Here is a 21,138-nt window from a genome sequence, read left to right as displayed (position 1 = left end):
TATCTTTGTAAGCTCTGGCAACAGGATTTTCACCATTCAGTTTCTGGCCTCAAAATCTCTGCTGTCTCGGGGCGCCTGGGTGGCGCAGTTGTTAAGCGTCTGCCTTCGGCTCAGGGCGTGATCCCCGCATTCTGGGATCGAGCCCCACATCAGGCTTCTCCGCTGGGAGCCTGCTTCTTCCTCTCCCGCTCCCCCTTCTTGTGTTCCCTCTCTCACTGGCTGTCTCTATCTCTGTCAAATAAATAAGTAAAATCTTTAAAAAAAAAAAAAAATCTCTGCTGTCTCCACATAAAAGTTCCTACATGAATGTTCATAGCAACTCATAATAGCCAAAATGTGGAAACAGCCCAGACACCCGTCAACTAGATAAATACGTAGGGTAAATAAAATGTGGAATAAGCCATACAATGGAATGTTATTCAGCTTGTGAAAAAGAGTGAAGTACTGATAAGCACCACAACATGGAGTAACCTTGTTCATAATGAGCATTATGCTAAGGGGAAGAAGCCAGTCACAAAAGCCCTATTATTGTATGATTCCATTTATATGAAATGTCCAAAATAGGTAAATCCATAGAGACAGAAGGTGGATTAGTGGTTACCTAGGACAGGGTGCAGGAGGAGGGGAGGAAGATTGATGGGGAATGAGAAGTAACTGACAATAAGATGGGCTTTTTGGGGTGATACAAGTATTTGGGGATTAGATAATAGTGATCTACAACCTTATTATACTAAAAACCACTAAACTATATACTTCAAATGAGTGAATTTTATGGTATATAAAATATATCTTAATAAGCTATTTAAAAATCCCCGGGGTACCCGGATGGCTCAGTCAGTTAAGCGTCTGCCTTTGGCTTACGTCCTGATCCCGGGGTCCTGGAATCAAGCCCTGCGTAGGGCTCCCTGCTCAGCGGGGAGTCTGCTTCTCCCTCTCCCTCCTCCCCTCCTTCCTGCTTGTGCTCTCTCTCTCAAATAAGTAAAATTTTTTAAATAAGAAATAAAAATCTCTTATCAGAAGCTTGTTAATAAGAAATAATGTCCATGGAGCATTTCTCTCTCTTTTTTTTTTTTTTTAAGATTTATTTATTTATTTATTTGAGAAAGCATGTGCAAGCAGGGGGTGGGCGGTAGCGCAGAGTGAGAGACTAAGCAGAGCCTGATGCAGGGCTCGATCTCATGACCCGTGAGATCACGACCTGAGCTGAAACCGAGTCAGACATTCAATCAGCTGAGCCACCCAGGTGCCCCCAAGGAGCATTTTTAAAGTTTATGTAATCTATCCCAGACCAGCGATCCTTAATATTTTTAGGTTCACGGGTACGTTTAGGGATCTGAGGAAAACTGTGGAGCGTATACCCAGGAAAATGATCATCACTCATTCATATTAAAAGCTTGTAGGTGATTCATGGACTGCCTGAATCTTATTTTTCTATTTTATCCTTAAATAATGTCAGGCCATCAGATAATCTTACATTGAAGCCCATACAGATTCCTGAAATGTGCTCTTGATACGTCACCTGCATGCTTGAAAACGGTCGTTAGGTTTACATTTCCCTCAAGACGAAGGGAAAAAAACTCCTTACCATACTCGCAGCCCTTACGACCCATGCCTTTTCCTCTAGCCTCATTTCAGGCCATGTTCTCCATCATCCTTTCTATTCTCCGAACTCCTTCTCACCACAGGCTTTTTTCCCTGTGCCTGGGACACTGTTCCTTCCCTCTTTGCCAGGGTCTACTTCGGCTCATCCTCCAGATATCCATTCAAGCCTGATTGCCTTCAGGAAGCCTTGTTGACTTCCTCAGTGAGCTCTAGCATAGGCTCATCACAGCAACGTCTCATGGATTTGTTATTTTCCTCACCGGAATGTAAGCTTCACATGGGTAGGGCCCATGTCTGGTTTTCCTCACTGTTGGATCACTGTTGACTCAAGGCTACCACATGGCCAAGTTCCAGGGGTACTTTTCACGTGGAACAAACACAGAAGTTGTGCAGTGTAGCATCCTGAGATGGACGAAAAGCATGTTAGAAGCAGACCAGGAAACTTGATGTTCTCTCTTGATGTGGAGGGCAAGAGCCATCATGTCACATGTGAGGATTTCCTACGCTGAGGATTCATAGGAGAGATCTCTTTAAGTTCTCACTCTCAGGAAAATTTGTTTTCATTTGTGCAAGTGGTTGGTTTGTATGACATGGACCCAAAGAATCTCACGACTTGAGTTTCTCATTTTGCTTTGACCACTAGGAGGCCCCTAGGTCAAATCTGCAGGCCAGTTCTAGCTGCCATGTAAGACCTTACAGCTTACATTTATATACTAAATATTTCTGGCTTCTTTTCCCAGTGCCATGGCTTTCTTGCCTATTTTTCTCAATCTCCTGAGTACATATCTATAAGCTGCCACAATTCCTTTAGAGTATGAAAGATATAAGAATATGTATTATACATCTATTTACTTGATATGTAATAAACATATATATAATTTATAATATATTCAATCTATATCACATGCATTTACTTTATATGATTAACATATGTCTATGATATGAGGTGTGAGGTATATAATATATGTTATAATTAAGCCATTCATTTCTAATATTTGTAAATAATTTGAAGAGGGGGTAGAATTAGAACTAAAACAATTTGTGTCATTTGGGCTCAGATTATAAGACTTCTTGGCCACTTCTTGCATTTGTCCCTAGGCATGTAATCTAACCTCTCTGCAACTGTTTCACCCTTGTAAGACAGGAACACTGATCCCTTCCTTGCAAGATTGTGGAAAGAATTAAATTAGAAAATGTACGTGAACACACATACCTGGCACATTGAAACTCTTAAAAAGTCGCTTTGTTTTTGTTCTTATTCGACACGCTCTATTCAGTTTCAGAAACCTGCCCTAATACTGAATGCAGTTTAGTTCTCCAGCAGCTGAGGTATTAAATCCATGCCCCTCCCAGGGAATTTCTAGAGCTCTGTATGTATGTGTCAGGCTTAGCCAACCATCCTCCCACCCTGCCCTCAACCCGTGTCTCCTTTCTGTCTGTCACCAGATCTCTTCACTGAAAAACCGGCTGAAGAAGGTCTCCACAACTACTGGCGATGGTGTGGCCAGGGCCTTCCTCAAGGCGCAGGCTGCTTTCTTCGGTAGCTACCGAAATGCTCTGAAAATTGAGCCGGTGAGTAGCTTCTTGGCATTTACAAATCTGTGTTTGGTCAGAGCTGAGAAATGTATCTCAGTGGTTACAGGAAATCAACTCTTTATCTGGTTGTTGAATTCACCCAGAAGGGGTTGTGCATCTGTGTTGTGAGGGGCCAGGGGCGTGCCCTCCCCTTGACCTTCCTCTTAGCACGAGGAAGCCATGCTGCTATGTGTGCGCTCACTGCTCCTGTGAATGTTAAAACCCATCCCTTCCCTGGACAGTAGCACCAGCTGCGTGTTAAGACAGTTGCCCAGATCTCTGACACACCTGCTTTGTGAGAATCCTTTCCACTTGACAAATGGGGAAACTGAGGCTCAGAAGAGACATGACTTGCTAACCAGTGGAAGAGCTGAGTAGTCCCAAAGGCGATGCTTTCCCTCTGTGTCTCAATGTCCTTTTCCTGTACAGGGTCCTCTCTTCTCCAAACCTGAGAAAGCAAGGTGTCCTGGGGATTCACTTCTTAGGTGCTCCCAAAGTGCTCTTGGTGTATTGACTACACAGCGTGCTGCGAAGGGAATAATGTTATCCCCTCCGTGGCCTTTCAGCCTTCCTAAGCCTCAGTAGCCTCATCCATTCCCCTGCCTGCCCTGTGAGGTGGGAAGTTACTGTGAAGATACGAAGGTATTGGGTCAACCCTAAAACCAAAGAAAGTACTAACTGTCCCGGCTTCCATGAGAAGCTTTCACTCGATAACTGCCTGCTCCACGTACTCCTGGCCTCTTGGCCACAGAGAATGGAGAACTTAGCCTGGGGGCCTGGGTCACTGTATGTAGGAGGGAACACTGGACGGCGACCTTGCCAACAGCCCTTTTCTCTCAGGAGCACAGAGCTCCCTTCATCCTGAGCCGGCGGGTGATGGCCGCCGCATCCCGCCTGGTCGGAGTGGGTATAAGGAACCAGCATAGGTCGCACTGCCTATAGGCCACGGCTGTTTGTTTCTGTCTTGGTTTTAACTCATAGCATTTTATTATATTAAATGACAAGAGGTGAGCTGTATGTCAGGCAGCGCATTTTATGTGCAGACTCTGACAGTGAATCTTGGTTATGTTTCCCCATGAGCCACAGTTATACATTGTTAAGATTTTTTTTTTTTTTTACCACTATGACTCCGTCATGTGTCTGAGTGAGACCTAGAGTACTAGTAAACACCTTGTTTTCCCTTCACCCAGGGCATACTCTCTGCCAAGTGGGGAGCTCAGGAAGCAGCAGCCTAATGCCACCATCCTCCTTGTTTCTTGTCTCCCGTCCAGCACTTAGGCCTGACTTTCTAAGCTGCCTCAGCTTCAGGCAATGTCACGGTCACATAACAGAAGGGTTACGCTTCCTTAGAACTACTTCCCTGAGGTCCTCTAAAGCCCTTCGTTAAAGCAAGTTCCCCATGTCCTGCTTGTCTCCAAGTGAGGCAGCCCTGATTCTTTGTCCTGACCTTGGGCCCAGCCAAACCAGTCAGGTCTAGTGCTAATTTGAGAGCTAGTATAATTCAAGAAAAATACTGATGTCTTTCCATCTCTAAAAGGAGAATGGGATAACTGGCCCAGTCCTTCCCTTGCGTCGCTGGGAGCTGACAGACATGAGGTATTTCCACTCTTAAGATGATCTCATTATTATTGTATATGTGTCTAGAATCCAGAGATTGTTGCATCTTGGTAGGGATTGCTGGATATGTGATCTGGGTGCAAGTTGCGCCTCAGAAGAAGTTACGGTTGTACTTGCACTTGGCTCTAAAAGGCACTGGGTTTAAGGACGGAAGCCCTGGAGTTCAAAGCCAGGCGCTGCACTTCTAAGCTATACGACCTTGAACAAGCCACTTAATCTCTTTAAGCTTCAGTTTCTTCACCTGTGAAATGAGCCTAAGAATACCTATCATTCTACATCTCCAGATGGTTATAAGTGTCAAATGAGCCACAAAACATTTCCTAGGGAAGGTGAAACTTGACCTGGGTCTGATGGCTTAGGTTTGGAAAAAGAAAGAGCATCCCTTCGTGTGGTGAGTGTGGAATTAACTGAGTGAGCAAAGGCTTGGAGGCAGTACCCCTCATGGCCACTTTGTCTGGAGTCATGGGTTTGGGTAGGGAGAGGTGGCTGCAGGAGAGTTTGGAGCCAAATCTGACAGAGCCTGGGATGCTAGGCTAGAAGTGTGAACTTCACCCTGTAAGGAATGTCCATTTTTGAGCAGAGATGTGGTGAGACTGAAGTCATGTTTGACCAGTAGTACAGCGGTAGTCTGATAGGGGAGTTGGAAGCAGAGGCCAGGGAACTCAGAAGAGAGCCCTCTGGTGGTGACACCAGGAAGAGGTACCATGAAGAAGGAATGACTAGATGAGTCTGCAAAGATGTAAAGTATGGGACACAAGGGACAAGAGATGTCAAAATGTCTCCCAAGATTTGGACCTAGGAGAAAGTGATGATGCCCATAAGTAGAAAAAGTGAAAACTTAATGCAAAGGTGTTGTCAGTGGCAGTATTGATAATGGTAAAAGCATGGAACAGACTTAAGTGTCCGTAATAGGCAACTGGTTGAAGAAATTTAAATATATCCATATGGTAGAATATTATGTAGTCATTAAAAGTAGCGGTTTGAGGATAGGATGATGAGTTTGGTTGTAAACATGATACATTTCATTAAGTCTAAGCTATCATTCAGTCATAAGGTATACCATTACTCTAGGTACCATTACAAATCAGGAAAGGGTGCTGCCAATCACAGCTGGATGCCATCAGTTGTAAGACACATCCAGATTTCAGAGATGTTATAGTGTGAAGAAATCTGCATCTTAGAATCAGTGAAATATGGCAGATTTGTCATGCTTTCAGTCCCATTCATCTCCCAAATAGCTTTTTTTCTGGAAGGCCAGGAGGGAAGCCAGAGGGCCTGAAATTTTCTGGCCAAGCATCATCACCATGTTACCTTGATGGTTTTTAAACCATAATTTCAATTCTAGGCATTTGTCCTTATCTGAAAGATGAGCTAACCATACTTCCCATGCAAGATTGTTTGGGGAATTAATTAAAATAATTGACTGCAAAGTAGATGTGAACTCCAGAAGGGATGAGGGTTGGTGGGCACTGGCCACATGGGGGTAGCATAGGTAATAGTACCTTGGGTGAGCTTGTTTGGGTGGCAGTAAGCAAAGTGCTGAGAGGTTAGGGTGCCCTCCCCAGGGCCACTTGTCTTTTAGTAGTTTTTCTGGTTATAAAAATAGCACCTGCTCTTGGTTAAAAAAAAAATATATATATCTAAAGTAACAGAGGACTAGAAATGAGAAAATACCCATAATCCTATCATCTAGAGTTAAGACAACATGTTAGCATGTTTCTGCCTAGGGTTTTGGAGTTGTTTTTGTTTCATTTCGGTTTCAATGTTTGGTTTTTGGTTTTTGGTTTTTGTCTTAAAGACAGTTGAGATATTCCTGGCAAAGCAATCCAGTTCCCAGTTATTTGGTTTTGCCTTTTAGTATGTTGTAAGCATTTTTTCACCTTATATACAAACTCTCCTTAAATATCATTTATGATGGCAGCACATATGCCATCAAGTGACCCCAGTGGTTCTCAGCCCTGGTGTGGATCAGAATCACTGGTGGGGCTCTCAAAACGGCAAGTGTCTGAGATTTTTATCAAGTTCCCACCACATTATCCTAACGCTGGTTCTCTTGATTGTCGGCAACCTCTCACCATTTTAAATCACACTGTGATGAACATCTTTATAGAAATCTTCATGCGTGGTCTGAATTATTTCCTCGGGTGGAATCCCGGACGTGGATTTCCTCAGTCAAAGGATCCGAGGACAAGGGAGCCTTTGCTCTAGAAGGTGAGGGAGGAAGCTGGTGGCCAGAAGCAGGTGGTAGCCTGGAGGGGAGGCAGATCGCAGGGCAGTGCCCAAGCAGCAGCCTTGCGTGTGGCGAACGGTCCGCGGCTGATGGCAGAGGGAACCTGCAGGGTGGAGGGCCCGGCGACGCATGCGTGGGTGTGGAGGGCCCTGCAGACACGGAGAGCTCCCGGGGTTCGTCCGCTCCGGCCGCTCTGTCGCATGCCACAGCGTTCGCCACGCTGCTGCGCTGTGGCGGCTTCCCACCCTGGGCCAGCGGGTGCAGTCCTGGGACTCAGGTCACTGCGAAGTCACAGAGTTTGGATTTTTTACAACATGAAACGTGACAGACTAGACAGTGCCCTTTTCTACTCGGCTTGGCGGCCAGCTCCTGCTGTGCCCCTCAGTGCCCCGCCCGGCTCTGGTAGGGGGGGAGCCCCAGCCGGAGGGGGCGGGATGCATGCGCCGCTCCTCCTCCGCGGCCCAGGGCTCACTGGAGACTTTTAACTCTTTGGCCTTTTTTTTTCCTCCCCTTTCCTACTGGAAAAATTTCAAAATGCAGCTGGCTGGGGAATCTGGAGCTTCATTTTCTTTCCCCTGCCTGGGAGGGAAGGGGAAGGCAGCCCCCTGCTGAGGTCGGCCACATACCAGAACTGCCCTGCTCCCTGTCCCTGCCTTGTTCCATGCCTGTGCCAGGGCAGAAGGGCCTGCGTTGGCTGGCTGGCAGTGTCTCTTCAGGGCCTGGTGAATTATTTCTCCCAAGGGCCAGAGAGTGGGATACAGGGGTGTCCAGTTACAGCCCAGTCTACCTGCTTGGGGGCCTCCCACAAGCCTGGATGGAGCTCAGTCCATCTTCCGAGCGGCTCCGCGTCCGTGATCTCAATCCCCTGCGACTGCCCGCTTCCTATCCACGTTCCAGGTGGGGAATAAAGGCTGAGATTGCTGGTGACTTCCTGGTGAGTGGGAGAGCCAGGAGGCAGACTCAGGTCGGCCTGACTCCAAAACTCAGGTTCCTTCCACCACACCCTCTTGCCTGTCTTTGTTCTGGTTTCCTCAAGCTCCATGTTAACAACTCTGTCTGCATTTCCAGCGCCGGGCCCGGGTCATGGCAGGGTCCAGGCGTCAGTGAGTAAATTTTGCACCAGCAGGTGGAAGGATGGGTAAGAGAAAGTAAGGAACAGAAAAGTGCGTGAGGCCGGGGTTGTGTTCAGTGTGTTCAACGCAAACACATTGCATCCTGCCTTGTCTTTAGGCTTCGGAGATTGGTGCTACCTGGCAGAGGGGAGAGTGTCTGCAAATCACAAGGGCATGTGACCCATTTTTCAGTCACCCAGAGAATATAAGGTGCAAAGCCCAAGATATTTAACAATATCGGCCACACCAAATTGTTCTTCTCCACTTAAATAACAAAACCACAAGCAGCCAGGCAGCCCCATTCGGAAAAACCCCCTTTATCCATGTCAAGCAGCAGCCCAGGCTCCAGCTCATTTATTTAGGCCTTTCTTGCTCTCTGACACGCCTCCTAGCAGTTGCCAGGCAACTCTGGGAGTAGCAGTGTGTGTTAGGGATTAACTAGTTAGGGCTGGGGTCCTTTTTGGCAAGAAGGGGATAAAAGACAAATGATTTTAATTGCTAGGCCAAGGATCCTTTCTGTGCTTGGTGGAGGATTGCAACTTTTGGAGGATATGTATAGCAGTGTGGTTCTTGAATTTGCCTTGAATGTTCCCCTTTCTCCCTCTCAGGGAGAACGAATGGATTTTTTAAAGAATCTTACTTTTACCACACTCCTTTGTTTAAAATTATATCATCGTGAAATCTGAATAAGACTAACCTACCACCCTCTTTTTGGAAGACAGCACCGTGGCCTCAGTTTTAAAGAACTTTCAAAAATAGAATCGTGTGCTTTAATTTCATGCCTTTTTCTGTTCATAGTTTCTCATAAGCTCATACGTGGAATCATCTCAAGACAGTACATTTGAAGGTACTTGTTCCCATGTCTGGCCCACTGCAGATCTTGGTAAATGTTAAATCAAAGAGCAAAACTGATGAATATTGGTGCTTTAGGACTCATCCTGTTCTGTGCCAGGATCTGCGGAAAGGCCAGGATAGATGGAGTACCGTGAGAGTTGTTGATTCAACAAGCCAGTGTGGCTCTCTCTGGGCCAGCCTGCTAGCTGGGCCTCCCCAGGAGGAATGGAGCACAGCCCCTGGCCTCAGGGAGCTAGTGCTGGGGTGCGGGCAGTGAACAGACAGTCGCTATCGTGTGCTCCGAAGTAGGCCGTGCAGGCAGCATCTAGCTCTGTAGTCCTACTCGCTTAGTCGATCCCAAGAGGCCCGGCTTCCAGATTCAGCTGTGGGTACGCTGGCATCATCCACCTTACAGCCCCTGATTTTGCACATGATTCTGCTGAGTCATATTTATCCACCTAAAAAACCCCTTAAAGACAGAGAAGTTAAGATAAAAGCAAATTGATAGCCTGGCTTTCAAGCATGAACGGACGAGGCTGTGTTGGAACAGGTCGGAAAAACACCACGTATGTCTGTTTCCTGGTTGAGTAACGCCATTGATCTCATGGCTTCAAAAGACACAACTATATTTATATGCGTTTTTAGTGTAACAGAACAGAAGAATATTTAGAAACTAGAAACATTAAAACATCACAAAAGTCCCACTGAACTAACACAGCTACCCTTAACTACCTTTTGTATACTGTCTTTAATAATTTTTCATTTTGCCAAGTGTTTCCGTAGCTGCTATCAAATCTAAGTTAAAAGTTTGTTTCTCTTCTATTTAATGTTACATCATAACGCGTTTTTGTATAGCTGCCGAACATTCCATCAAGTACAGCTACCATAATTTCTGTAACTACTCACAGTGGACCTTGAGATCGTTTCCAGTCTTTTAATAGTATAATTAATACCGCACCAAACACCTTTGTGAGTGACACTCCGAAACGCTGTATTCTGAAGGCTTCGGAATAGAAGAAATACGAGTCAGGATGCAGGAGCCTGACTTGGGGTGCCAACTTGTCACAGCGTGGTAAGGAGCAGATTTGTGTGGACTCGGTCTAACCACAGCTCAAAATGGAAAGCATGAAGAACCCTTCATGGTGTGTGCTCCCCGCTCTCTACACAGGCAGGCAGAGGAAAGCCCAGAACGTATATAAGGGATGTCCCTAATTTGTGCCTCTGTCTTGTGCAAAAGAAAAGGTTGAGGAAGCTTAAAACAATGTGTACAGGAAGACAAGAGATAGGAGGTCAGGGAAGCAGGGGAAAGGAGAAAGCCTGGAAGAGGCCTGCGTGTGCACCTCTGTGCTGGCTCTGAGATTCTCTGCACTGCTTGGGAGCACAGAGCTGGAAGTCAAACCCACGTGTGTCTTCTGAGCCCATGCTTTTTTTCTTTTCTCCTCCCCCTTTTTTTTATGGTAAAACATATATAACATAACTTTTCCATTTTAACCATCGCTCAGTATAAAATTCAATGGCATTAATTACAGTCACAATACCATACGGCCACCATCACTGTATTTTCAAAATTTTCATTATCCCAAACAGAAACTCTGAGCCCATTAACCAATAACTCCCCACTCCCCCATCCCACCAGTGCTTGGTAACCTCTAATCTATTCTCTATTAATGTCCCTATTCTAGATATTTCGTCTAAGAGAACTTATTATTTGTCCTCCTGAGTATGGCTACTTTCACTGAGCATAACATTTTCAGGCTCATCCACACTGAATGCAGCCAGTGTCAGCACTTCATCCCTTTTTAAGGCTGAGTAATATTCCACTGTATGTATGTATCTACCACTTTTTTTTTTTTTTATTCGACAGAGATAGAGACAGCCAGCGAGAGAGGGAACACAAGCAGGGGGAGTGGGAGAGGAAGAAGCAGGCTCATAGCGGAGGAGCCTGATGTGGGGCTCGATCCCACAATGCCGGGATTACGCCCTGAGCCGAAGGCAGGCGCTTAACCGCTGTGCCACCCAGGCGCCCCCACTTTTTGCTAATCCATTCTTCTCTTGATGGACACTTGGGCTCCCACCTTTCGGCTATGATGAATACTGCTGTGAACTTCCTGTGCACATATCTGTTAGAGTCCCTGTTTTCGGTTCTTTTGTGTATACCTAGGAATGGAATTATTGGGATATGTTCCCGTGAATATTCTGTAGGAAAAGTTGGTGAAAGATTTTCTTATTTTTCCAGTTTATTTTAGGCAAGCAGATAGGGAATTATAGCCAAAACCTACAGTCCTCATCTAAACAGATGCATTGACAGCAGGAGTCTATACTAGACTGGAGAAGGGGCTAGAAACTTACTGGTTGCCATTTTTCTCCTATTAGTGTTCATCCCAAATCAAGATCATAGCCCTGCGGATGAAGCAGGGGTAAGGGGAGGTACCACCACTGTACCTCTGTGGCTCTAAACATCCAAGGAGGCAGAGTGGGATTGGAAAGAGTAGATTTGGAGTCACTTGGGTTTTTGTCCTGGTTCTGGAAGTCACTTAACTTCTCTGAGCATCAGTTTTCTCATCTACAAAATGCAAATAATGCCTACCTTATAAGACTACTGATAAAAATAGCAATAATGTATGTAAAACACCAGCACAGTATTTTTGCTGACAGTAGATATTAACTAAATGATAGTGACCGTTCTTGGGTCAAGAAAGTAAAGGAGAAAGTGGGGAATGAGACTGCCACATTCTAGAACAATGGTGGCCAAATATTCTTGTTCAAGTGTCAGATTACCTGAAACCATTCACAACACAAATGAGGTTTTGGCCTATTTATTCCTATCTCATGAAGTAATTGAGGGTTTGGCTTTTATTTCAAGTGATACGTAAAGGATTTGTAAGAAAACACATAATATCAAATAAATATTGATAGAAATAATTATTCGTTCATGTTACTGCTCACCAGCACTTACAGACAAATATGAGAGTGGCAGGTACCAAGGGTTTAAAATTAAGAAATGCATTAGAGTCAATTTTTTATAATGCACAAGGGGAAATATAATTAAGAATATTTTGTTCTAGTTCATCAAAATATTTTGTGCCTCTTGGGAGAAGATGACCATCGTTTGATATTGACCCCAAACCTCTATAGTCTTCCACCCAGGGTGGGACACTGATGTTGCTCATGAACATAGTTTGGGAGTCCTGGCATCTTGGAGCCACACCATAAATGCTTCCTGAACTGAGAACCATTGTTCTAGAAGTAGACTGCCCAAGTAAAAAGCAGATCCTTGAGTGAGCGAAGATGAGAACTGGCAGGAGATGCACTCAAACATGATGTTCAGGCTTACCTGAATGATTTCAAAGAGCATCGCTGAGTATGACCAAAATGAAGTTCCCGTATGTTCTAAAATACTTGAAAAATAAACCATAGCTAGTGGTATCTTAGACTATCCAGGGAGGGAATTGTATACTTTCACCTGATCTCTGTCATAATCCTGCCTCCTTTCATCATCACTTTTGTTCCTATAGGACGGGACCACATTTTGTATTCCTTGGTGTTTCTCACATACTCTGATATTTAGTAGGTGCTCATTAAATATTTGTTGAATTTGTGGATGAACAAATGAATGCATGATACCTGTTTTCCCATGCTATGCATCAGAAAGACTAGTGGCCATATTTCAGTGTTGCACAATGCAGAAACTTAGTTTAAGAAGAAGAAAAGAAAGAACACAACAACCACCCAGCTCCATTAGAGTGAGAAGACATACAATGTATAAAAGTAAAACAAAGACACAACCCAGCAGCTACCTGGTAGCTAACCAGAGGCAGTTGGAGCAGATCACCCTCTGTGGGATCACCATGTGCAATAAATACTCAGGTCTAGTTAGGAAGGCCCAATAGATGAGTATATTAACAGAGCAAACTCACTTTTACATACTGTATCTTTGTGGAAGCAATGGCAAAGAGAAATGGTTGCTATTATTGGAGTTTTAAGTCAAATGATCTCACTTTGGGGTCTTTTACTTTTTCATGAAGACTCTGAAAAAGAGACCTTTCTGATCCACTTTCAAGCAGTGATAACATTTGACAATTTCAAGCCTAAAACAGTGATCTATGACTCCATGTACTAGCTAGACTGTGAACTTAAGAACAGGATTCTGTCTTATTCTTTCTTCTACCCCCAGCACATACATAGTAGCAGCTCAGTAACCTGAAACGGTATGATGGTGGATTTGTTCTGTGGAGGACATTATGGTATGCATAGTGATTAGAGGATAAAATTGTAGATTTCTTTCCCTCTGCCCACCCTCCCAGACATGAATCCACACTGATTTTCTATGGGATGTGGATACAGTCTCAGAAATACACAACTGCATCACATTCAGTCTTGTGCTACCCTTTCAAAAAGAAATGGAAACCCACTCTGGAAGGTGGTGGAGTGTCATGATGACTCATGTATCCCTGGCACAGAGCCTGATACTTAGAAGGGGCTCAATAATTATCTGGGGAATGAATGAAATTATAATAGTTCTTACCTATAATATCCTTAGTTGTTTGGGAGCTGAACATAGTTTTGTTAAATGAATCATTAAGACTTGAATCTTAAGGAAAAGAAAATAATAATATGAAGCATTTGTTATATGCTAGATTCTGCATATAGTCCATTACTTGATTTTTACAGTCCTCTTATGGAGAAAGTAGTGTATCCCCATTTTACTGATGAGAAACCAAGGCTAAGAAAGGTTATGTTACTTTTTAAAGAAGTGGCAGAGCCAGGATTCGGACCCTCCATCTGCCTGAATCTAGCAACCACGCTCTTTCCTCTGACCGCTCGCCACAATGGTGATTACCATATGGTCCATGTTACATACAATTTGAGGGCATATCAGAAGCAAACTGAGTTGGTTTCCTCTTAGGAGTCAATGTCTCCAATCTGTGCAAATGTTTCTCGAAAAATGCAGGTTAAACTAACACCATTTATAAACTATTTTGCAAAGGGGAAATGTCAAAATTTTAGATATCTTTTAAAAAACATTCGTTTAATAGATAATTTTAATTGCCTAATATTTTGTTGTTTAAATATTTGATATTTATGGTGATAATTGGATGGAAAAAAGTAAAACACTTGCAAGGGCAGCCCTCGTCTTTTCCTGGGCTGACACCTAGTGGCAAGTTTTGTCATGGCACTGTTAATCTGGGTGTTAAACTTTCTTGATGGTAGTTGTTTGTCAATTGATTTTAGGATTTTTTTAAAAATCAGTTATTTTCATCTTAATAAAAATAGCTGCATTCATATAAGGTTCACTTATTAGGGCTCATCATAACAATGGAACTTTGATTTAACATGAAATATAAATTATAATCAAGCCTTGCTAATAGAAAATGATGTATTTAAAATCTTGGAGTACTTGGGGTGTCTGGCTGGCTTGGTCAGTAGAGCATGTGACTCTGGATCTCAGGTTCATTAGTTTGAGCCCTGCATTGGGCATAGCGATCATTTAAATTTTTTTAAAAAAGGAAATATAAAATCTTGGGGTGCTTGTTATACTCCCCCCCCCCCCGTGAACCTGACTGGTAACCGTGGTAACCACCCAGCCCTGGGCACTGGCTCGCACACACTGACAAGTAAGACTCGATCACGGCACTTAAAGATAGTGCAGGGCAGAGACAGAGTTGCCCTGAGGTAGGGTAACTGCTGTGGTAGAATGTTGTACAAGGTAGCAGACATCCAAATGCAGGACGAGTCGCTGCACCCTGGTGCCAAGAGGAAGCTTCCCAGGGACAGATGCACATGGGTGGCATCTTACAGGAGGAATAGCCATTCCCCAGGAGCAGGGGCAGAGAGTAGCTCACACAAAGGCAAGGGGCGTCGGAACTACACGGCATGATCGGTCCCGGTGGTGGTCGCCTGGCTGGAGCATGGACAGGAGAGTAACCAAGGGTAAAGTGGGAAGGGCCCAGCTCCAGGCCATGAAAGACCCAGATGGCCACAAAAGGGTTTCAGCACCAATACCATAAACCAGCGTTTCTAGAACAGTGTTCCTGGAATTATTAGATCCACAAGATGTTATGTTTTCTGATCACATAAGATTTGGGATTGTCGCACATTGCAACTTTTTTTTTTTAAGATATTTACTGTGCATGTTACTAAAACCTGGCCATAAAGAAATCTGATTAACTTTGTTTAACCTAGCATTTTTCCAAAAACCCTTTCCCCCACAAAATACCTATTAACATTCCATGCATCTACTACTCCTCACCACAGTTGGGGAAACACTTCTGTAGCTAATGATTGATGATGAATTTTCCTCACTCTAAGGCCATGGAATTAGGATACCAACTGGGGTCATTTTACCCCCCTTCTCATTGCTATGAACCTCAGAAAGAGAAAAGCATGTGCCTTTTCCAAAGGCTTTCTTGTCTGGCCAGACAGAGGTTTGTGGCCAACCTGTGGTCTTGAGACACAGAACCCGAGCCGTCACTCGACTCTCAGTTCAGGATCACAAGCTGCCACTTGGTTCCCTCGGTCTAGCAACTTGATCAACATCTCAGTTAGGATCTAACCAGGACAACAAAAACCCCTTCAAGTGTTTATAAGAGGAAAAGTTGATCAAGGAAATGGGTATCCCAACTGAGAGAGACGCTGAGACTCAAAAGGGGGCAGAGAGGTAATCCAGAGATCAGTAACAGCTGGGGTGGTGTACCCAAGGCCAGGGCCAGGGTCAGGGTCACCTGACTAAAGCTGGATCCTGTGGGTCTGTGCGGTGGGCGCCTGAGTCAGGAGGCGAACCACCGCTGGATGAGCCACCCAGGCAGAGAGAGAGGAGAAAACCTCAGCTTCTTCCTCCCGTTATCATCATCCTCTTCCCTCACTAGTCCCTCACGTGGGCCCAACCAGGCAGGTGGCCAGCTGACCTGGGAGCCCAGGGGATTCAGCCTGCCTTCTACACAGAATAGAGCAGAAGAGTCTCCACTCTTCTGTGGTAGATTCCAAATATTAAGCTATTTAGTGATGTACCCCCCCACACCCCAGGCAAATAATAAACAACATGGTGAATTTAAAAGCCCCCTAATTTCTAGTTAGACATAGAGCCAACCTAGACTCTGCCTCTTCTCCACTGTGTGACCCTAGGCAAGTTACTATACCTTTCTGAACCTTAGTTCCTCAATTGTGAAATAGGAAAAAGTCTCTACTTAAATGATACCTTTATAGGGCCTCCTTGACATATTCGTGGCCGGTTCCTGTTTTATAATGAAACAAGAACAAGGTATTTACAACTTTTTGAGCTTAGGGTAGAGCTAATAGCGTTAGCACCCCGTGTGTGTTGGTCAACCACTCTAAACGTCAGTGAATTGGCTGAAGTTTTGTTAACTAGCAATCATCATCTAGGAGATGTCTAATTTCTTAATATATTCCTATCCTGGGGACTTTGGAGTGGGAGAAAGCTTGTAAAATGGGCAATGGAATGTTCAGTGTTGGAGAGCTTCTCTGTGTGTGTTATTGTTACCAGTTCAGTACAAGGTAAAGAAAATTGAGATTCCAAGAGAGCTGCCGCTTAAGAGATGTTAAACCTTGGGAATGACTTCCTCCTGGAACCACAGGTTTTTCTTATTTTATGGGGAGAAAATGCTATCCTCATAAAATTATTTTAAGAATTAAAGGAGGTGGCAGGTGTAACGTACTTGCTGTCCACTCGTCTTCTCTGCCCTCCACAACAAACTGGAAGCAGCTTCCGTTTACTCTGTGAATGCCCAGCTCACCAGCAGCCACATTCCATGCTGGTGTGGCAGGATTTTTGGAAAGCCTTAACGGGAGATTATTTATGTTTGGTTTGCTGGTCCCTGTTAGTGATGTGACCTGGCAGGCCTCCACTCACCCTGTTCTCGTCAGTCACAGCTCACTGGCATTATTCATAAGCCATTTGCTTGAGACTTTCTTTGCCCATATTCCCACTGTGATGCATTTTTAGTCTCCTCTTCACAACATGAAAAATGGTCTGTAGGTTTTGAGGGTATCCTGAGCAAGTCAGTTGTCAGCTTAAAAGGTCATTATCCTTTGAAGGGGAACTTTTATCCTGAGTTCATTAGTTTTATCCTCGTTTGATGAGTGTTAGGCAAAAAAGGGGGGGAGGGGAGCCCATCTGTTGAACACATACTTCTTGCCCTTCATTTCTGTTTTCTTGGTTAAATGCGCATGGTATTATGCCCAATTGATAGGTAAGGGACTTAAAGCAAAGAGACTTGAAATAATTTAAATCAGCAACTTGGAACAGACGTTTCCCAAGACCTACTTTGCCTGACATGGTTCTAGATGCTTAGAGATAAGGCAGTGAACAAAATAAAGTCTCAGCCCTTGAATCCCTTCTGTTGCAGGCAGACGCAGGAAACAAAGATGAAAGTCAGTATGTAATGTGTCAGGTGGTGATAAGTGTGCATAAAAAGAAAGCTGAGGAAGGGGATAGAGATGAGATAGGTGTTGGTAAGAGATGAAGCTGGATAGGAGGCCAGGTCTGTCTGCCTGTAGAATTCATGTTTGTCCCCACTTGTCCCAGTCTGCTTCTGGTCCTCTTTTGGTGATGGTTTCCAGGAACTAGTGAAGCAACATGAACTTTGACATTTTATTTCTTACTCTGGAGGTGACAGTTCAGTGTGTCAGGGTGGTGACATTGCATTCCTAGCGTCCAGAAGACATTTTTGCTGCACTCCCTGCTGTCAGCAGCACGTAGCTGTTTGCTTCGTCTCTGTGGTTTCCCAAACACATTTAATCTTGATGCAGAAAGCATCTTGCCAGCTTGGACTCAAGCCCTAGCACTGAGGAGGCCAGACTGTCCTAGAGGAGGGTCCCTGTGACTGTTGGCTCGAAGGAACTCAGTGCCTCTGTTCTCTCTGCTTCCAAAAAGTGATGTCATGGGTAGTAGCTTAGGTAGTCTTAATTTCTATTTCCTGATCTTTAGTATTCAGTAAGGCAGTTTGATCCCAGGAGTATTGGGCACGAAGAAATGGATCAAATATGGAACCTGCCCACAGGAGTCAGCTGGACCTGGGTTCCGTTTTTCCACTGAAGTAATTTTGAGCAAGTTAGTTCAGCCCTTTGTGCTTCGGTCTCCTCCTCTGTAAAAGGGGAGAATAAGTGTAATCTGCCTATAGGATTATGGTGAAGATCAAATGAAATATAGAGCATGGTCCCTGGCATATGGAAGGAACTTAATATTAGGTAGGCTTTTTTTTAAAAAAATAAACTTTATATTTTAGAGCAGTTCTGAGTTCACAGAAAAATTAAGTGGAAGGTACAGAGATTTCCCATAGACCTCCTGTTCCCACTCATGCCTATAGCCTCCTCTATTAATAATGTTCATTTTTAAATATATAAAAATAACTCTTTATAGCTGAACTTTCTCTACACCCTATCCTATGAGGAAACAGTGGAGTAGAAATGAAGTTTTCTTTTCCATAGTGAAGACAATATATGCATTTTAATGAAAACGATAGGGAGAATTCTCATCCTGATAATATGTTGATATTCGATCTTTACAATACTTCCCACTGGATAGATATTGTTATATGTTTAAAAATATTTGTATCGTAAAGTAACTTGTAAAGTAGATCAAGAAAACTGCCTTAATCACATGAACAGCTTAACCAGTTGTTATAAGACCAACACTGCCTGGGACAAGAAAAAAGGCTTTACTCTACCCATCACAGAAACCGCCTTCCATGAAAACCCTTTCCCTTTTGCCCAAAGTAACCACCATCCTAACTTTTCTATTTAAAAAAAATAGTTTTATTACCCAAATGTGTATTCTTAGATGCTATAGTTTAGTATTGGCTGTTTAAAAAAATTGATAATGGTTTTCAATTCTCTTCTATATGTTTCCCTCCACCCCTTTCGTTTCATTACAATTTATCTGTTGAAGAACCCAGACCTAAAGTTTTCCACAGTGTGGATTTTGCTGATTGCACAATCATGGTGCTGTTCACCATGTTCCTCTGTCTTCTGTATGTCCTCCTAATTGGCAGCTGGATCCTAAGATGGGATAGACTATGGCTCAATCCCTTTGGCAAGATGATAGGAGGCATGTCAAGGCTGGTTGTGTCTCTTCTGGTGATTTTTAGTAGCCAGTAATGCTTAGTTTCTATATCTGTGTATTCACTGGGAGTTGCAAAATGGTGATTGATGTTCTAAGTTTATCATTTATTTTTCATTTGTTGGCTGGAACATTTTTATGAAGAGATACTTTCCCTCAATTACTATTTCATTACCCAGTGACACAGTTCATATGGCAAAGATAAGATAAATGCTTGGTTCTTTCCCTTTATTTGCCAGTTTTTAATATAATGAATTAGTTCCCTAATATCCTCAAAATGTGACACTTCTTTTGTATATGTAGATTATGGCCCAGTGGATTTAAACATTTGATAGTTTGGTTCTCTTGCAATTATTATTGTTAACGAAATTCAAACTGTTCCAACTTCTTCACTTTGGTGCCTGAGTACTTTTTCTTTAAACACAATGCTAGTAGTCTTGGATAGCTCCCTTGTTATCTGATATTGCAAGATACTCCAGGTTCATCTTAGACATTTCCTACCCCCAAACCTGGAATCACACATTTCTTCAGGCAGCACTGTTTTTTGTTGTTGTTGTTGTTTTGGGGGTTTTTTTAGTGAGGAAAAAATATCTCAAGACTAAAACCTGGGTGCTAAGTATACTCACTGCTCCTGGTCAGTTTCCAGGCCTTTTCAGTGGACAGAGCTAGAATACACACACACACACACACACACACACACACACACACACACACGTACATGTGTATATACATATCGATGCTTCCAGTTCAAATTCAAGACTAGAGCTTTTGCCTAACCTCTTCTCTGTTACATTTGTATTTGCTTCCTTCCATACTGAGAATTCTGGTTCTCAAAAGGGCACAGGGGATAATAGAATTAGAATATCCCATAATTACTCATTTGTTTTCACACACAGCAGCCTCAGTGAACAATACTAACACTAGCACTAGCATGATTACAGAAAACCTTTTAACCCTTGTTTGCATATTCTCTCCCTATTCTCCCCAGCTTTTGTTTAGTCTCACTGCTTCCACTGCTGGAACATTCAGCTTTTACCCACCTGCTCTCTCCCTCTCTGCCCTCCTGGTCTTAGTCTTCGGGTCACAGTAACGAGTTCGAATGGTGATGTCTCTTCAGTCACTTTTGGTTGTCTGAGGCTTGCTCTCTGGTACATTTCTCAGGAGGGGCTCATAGGAACAATACTCCCTCTTGTTATTAAAGGTTGATCATTTTCCTGTGCCCTTTCGACATGAGTCAGTTTGGCTGGATATAAAATCCTTGGCTCATACCTTCTTGCCTCGAGTATCTTAAATCTGTTACTCCATTTTCTTCTGGCAGAAAGCATTGCTGTCAAAGTCTGATGGTAATCTTAATTTTCTTTAATAAGTCACATGTTCTCTTTTACTAGATGCCAGGGATATTTTTTTTCTCTTTTAAAAGTCCAGTAATTTTATTGCACTGTTGTGGATGGTCATTCTGGGTCTGTAGTCCCAGGTATATAATGTGGTCTCACAATGTATGTGATGCATACAGTTTCGAGTCTTTTTTTTCTTTTCTTTTTAATTTCAAGAAAATGTTCTCAGTGGGTTTCAGCTTCAGTTCTGTTGCTTTATTTTTCTTCTTCAGGGGCTCTAATTATTCTTCTATTTGATCTTATTTTTCATTTTCTTCAAAATCTTTCTCTCTTTTTTTTAACTTATTACTGAGATAGAATTCCTCTTTGATTTTTAACATTTTTTCTATTTCTTTTGTTAAAGCATCATCTTTCTGGTTGATTTGCTTTTACATCCGCTCTAGTTTGTTTCTAATTCTTGCCGGCGTTCTATCCCCTCATTTCTAAGTTTTTATAACTCAGATATGTGTTCTCCTTTCATGCTTTGTATATTTTCTTGATGTCTTTAGCACATTTGACACCATAGATTTCAGTTTTAATCTGCTTTGTAGACATACACTCAGGATGTATTTTTGTGGACATTTCTTTCCTTTTTTTCTTATAACTTTGCATAGGATTTGACCTCAGTGCCATATTAATTTTTATGTGAACTTAGTTACCTGACTTGGGAATGAAATGGAGTTCAGGAAAGAGTTCCTCACTTCATAGAGCTCCCTCTTC

The 21,138-nt window shown here is 43.2% G+C and overlaps 1 protein-coding gene across 5 annotated transcripts in view; it reads left to right on the top strand.

Annotated features, from left to right (window-relative positions):
• Positions 1–21,138, top strand: part of DENND1A (DENN domain containing 1A) — a 489,670-nt gene that overhangs the window by 332,460 nt on the left and 136,072 nt on the right. For all 5 annotated transcript variants that reach the window (XM_040631857.1, XM_040631858.1, XM_040631855.1 and 2 more), the window contains one exon: positions 3,049–3,174. In XM_040631857.1, coding sequence (XP_040487791.1) covers positions 3,049–3,174 — 126 coding nt within the window. The remainder of the gene's footprint in view (positions 1–3,048; positions 3,175–21,138) is intronic.

The sequence above is a fragment of the Ursus maritimus genome, unplaced genomic scaffold (genome assembly GCF_017311325.1).
Source record: "Ursus maritimus isolate PB19 unplaced genomic scaffold, ASM1731132v1 scaffold_17, whole genome shotgun sequence".
In the NCBI taxonomy this organism is placed as follows: domain Eukaryota; kingdom Metazoa; phylum Chordata; class Mammalia; order Carnivora; family Ursidae; genus Ursus; species Ursus maritimus.
This window is presented reverse-complemented; position numbering and strand designations above follow the sequence as displayed.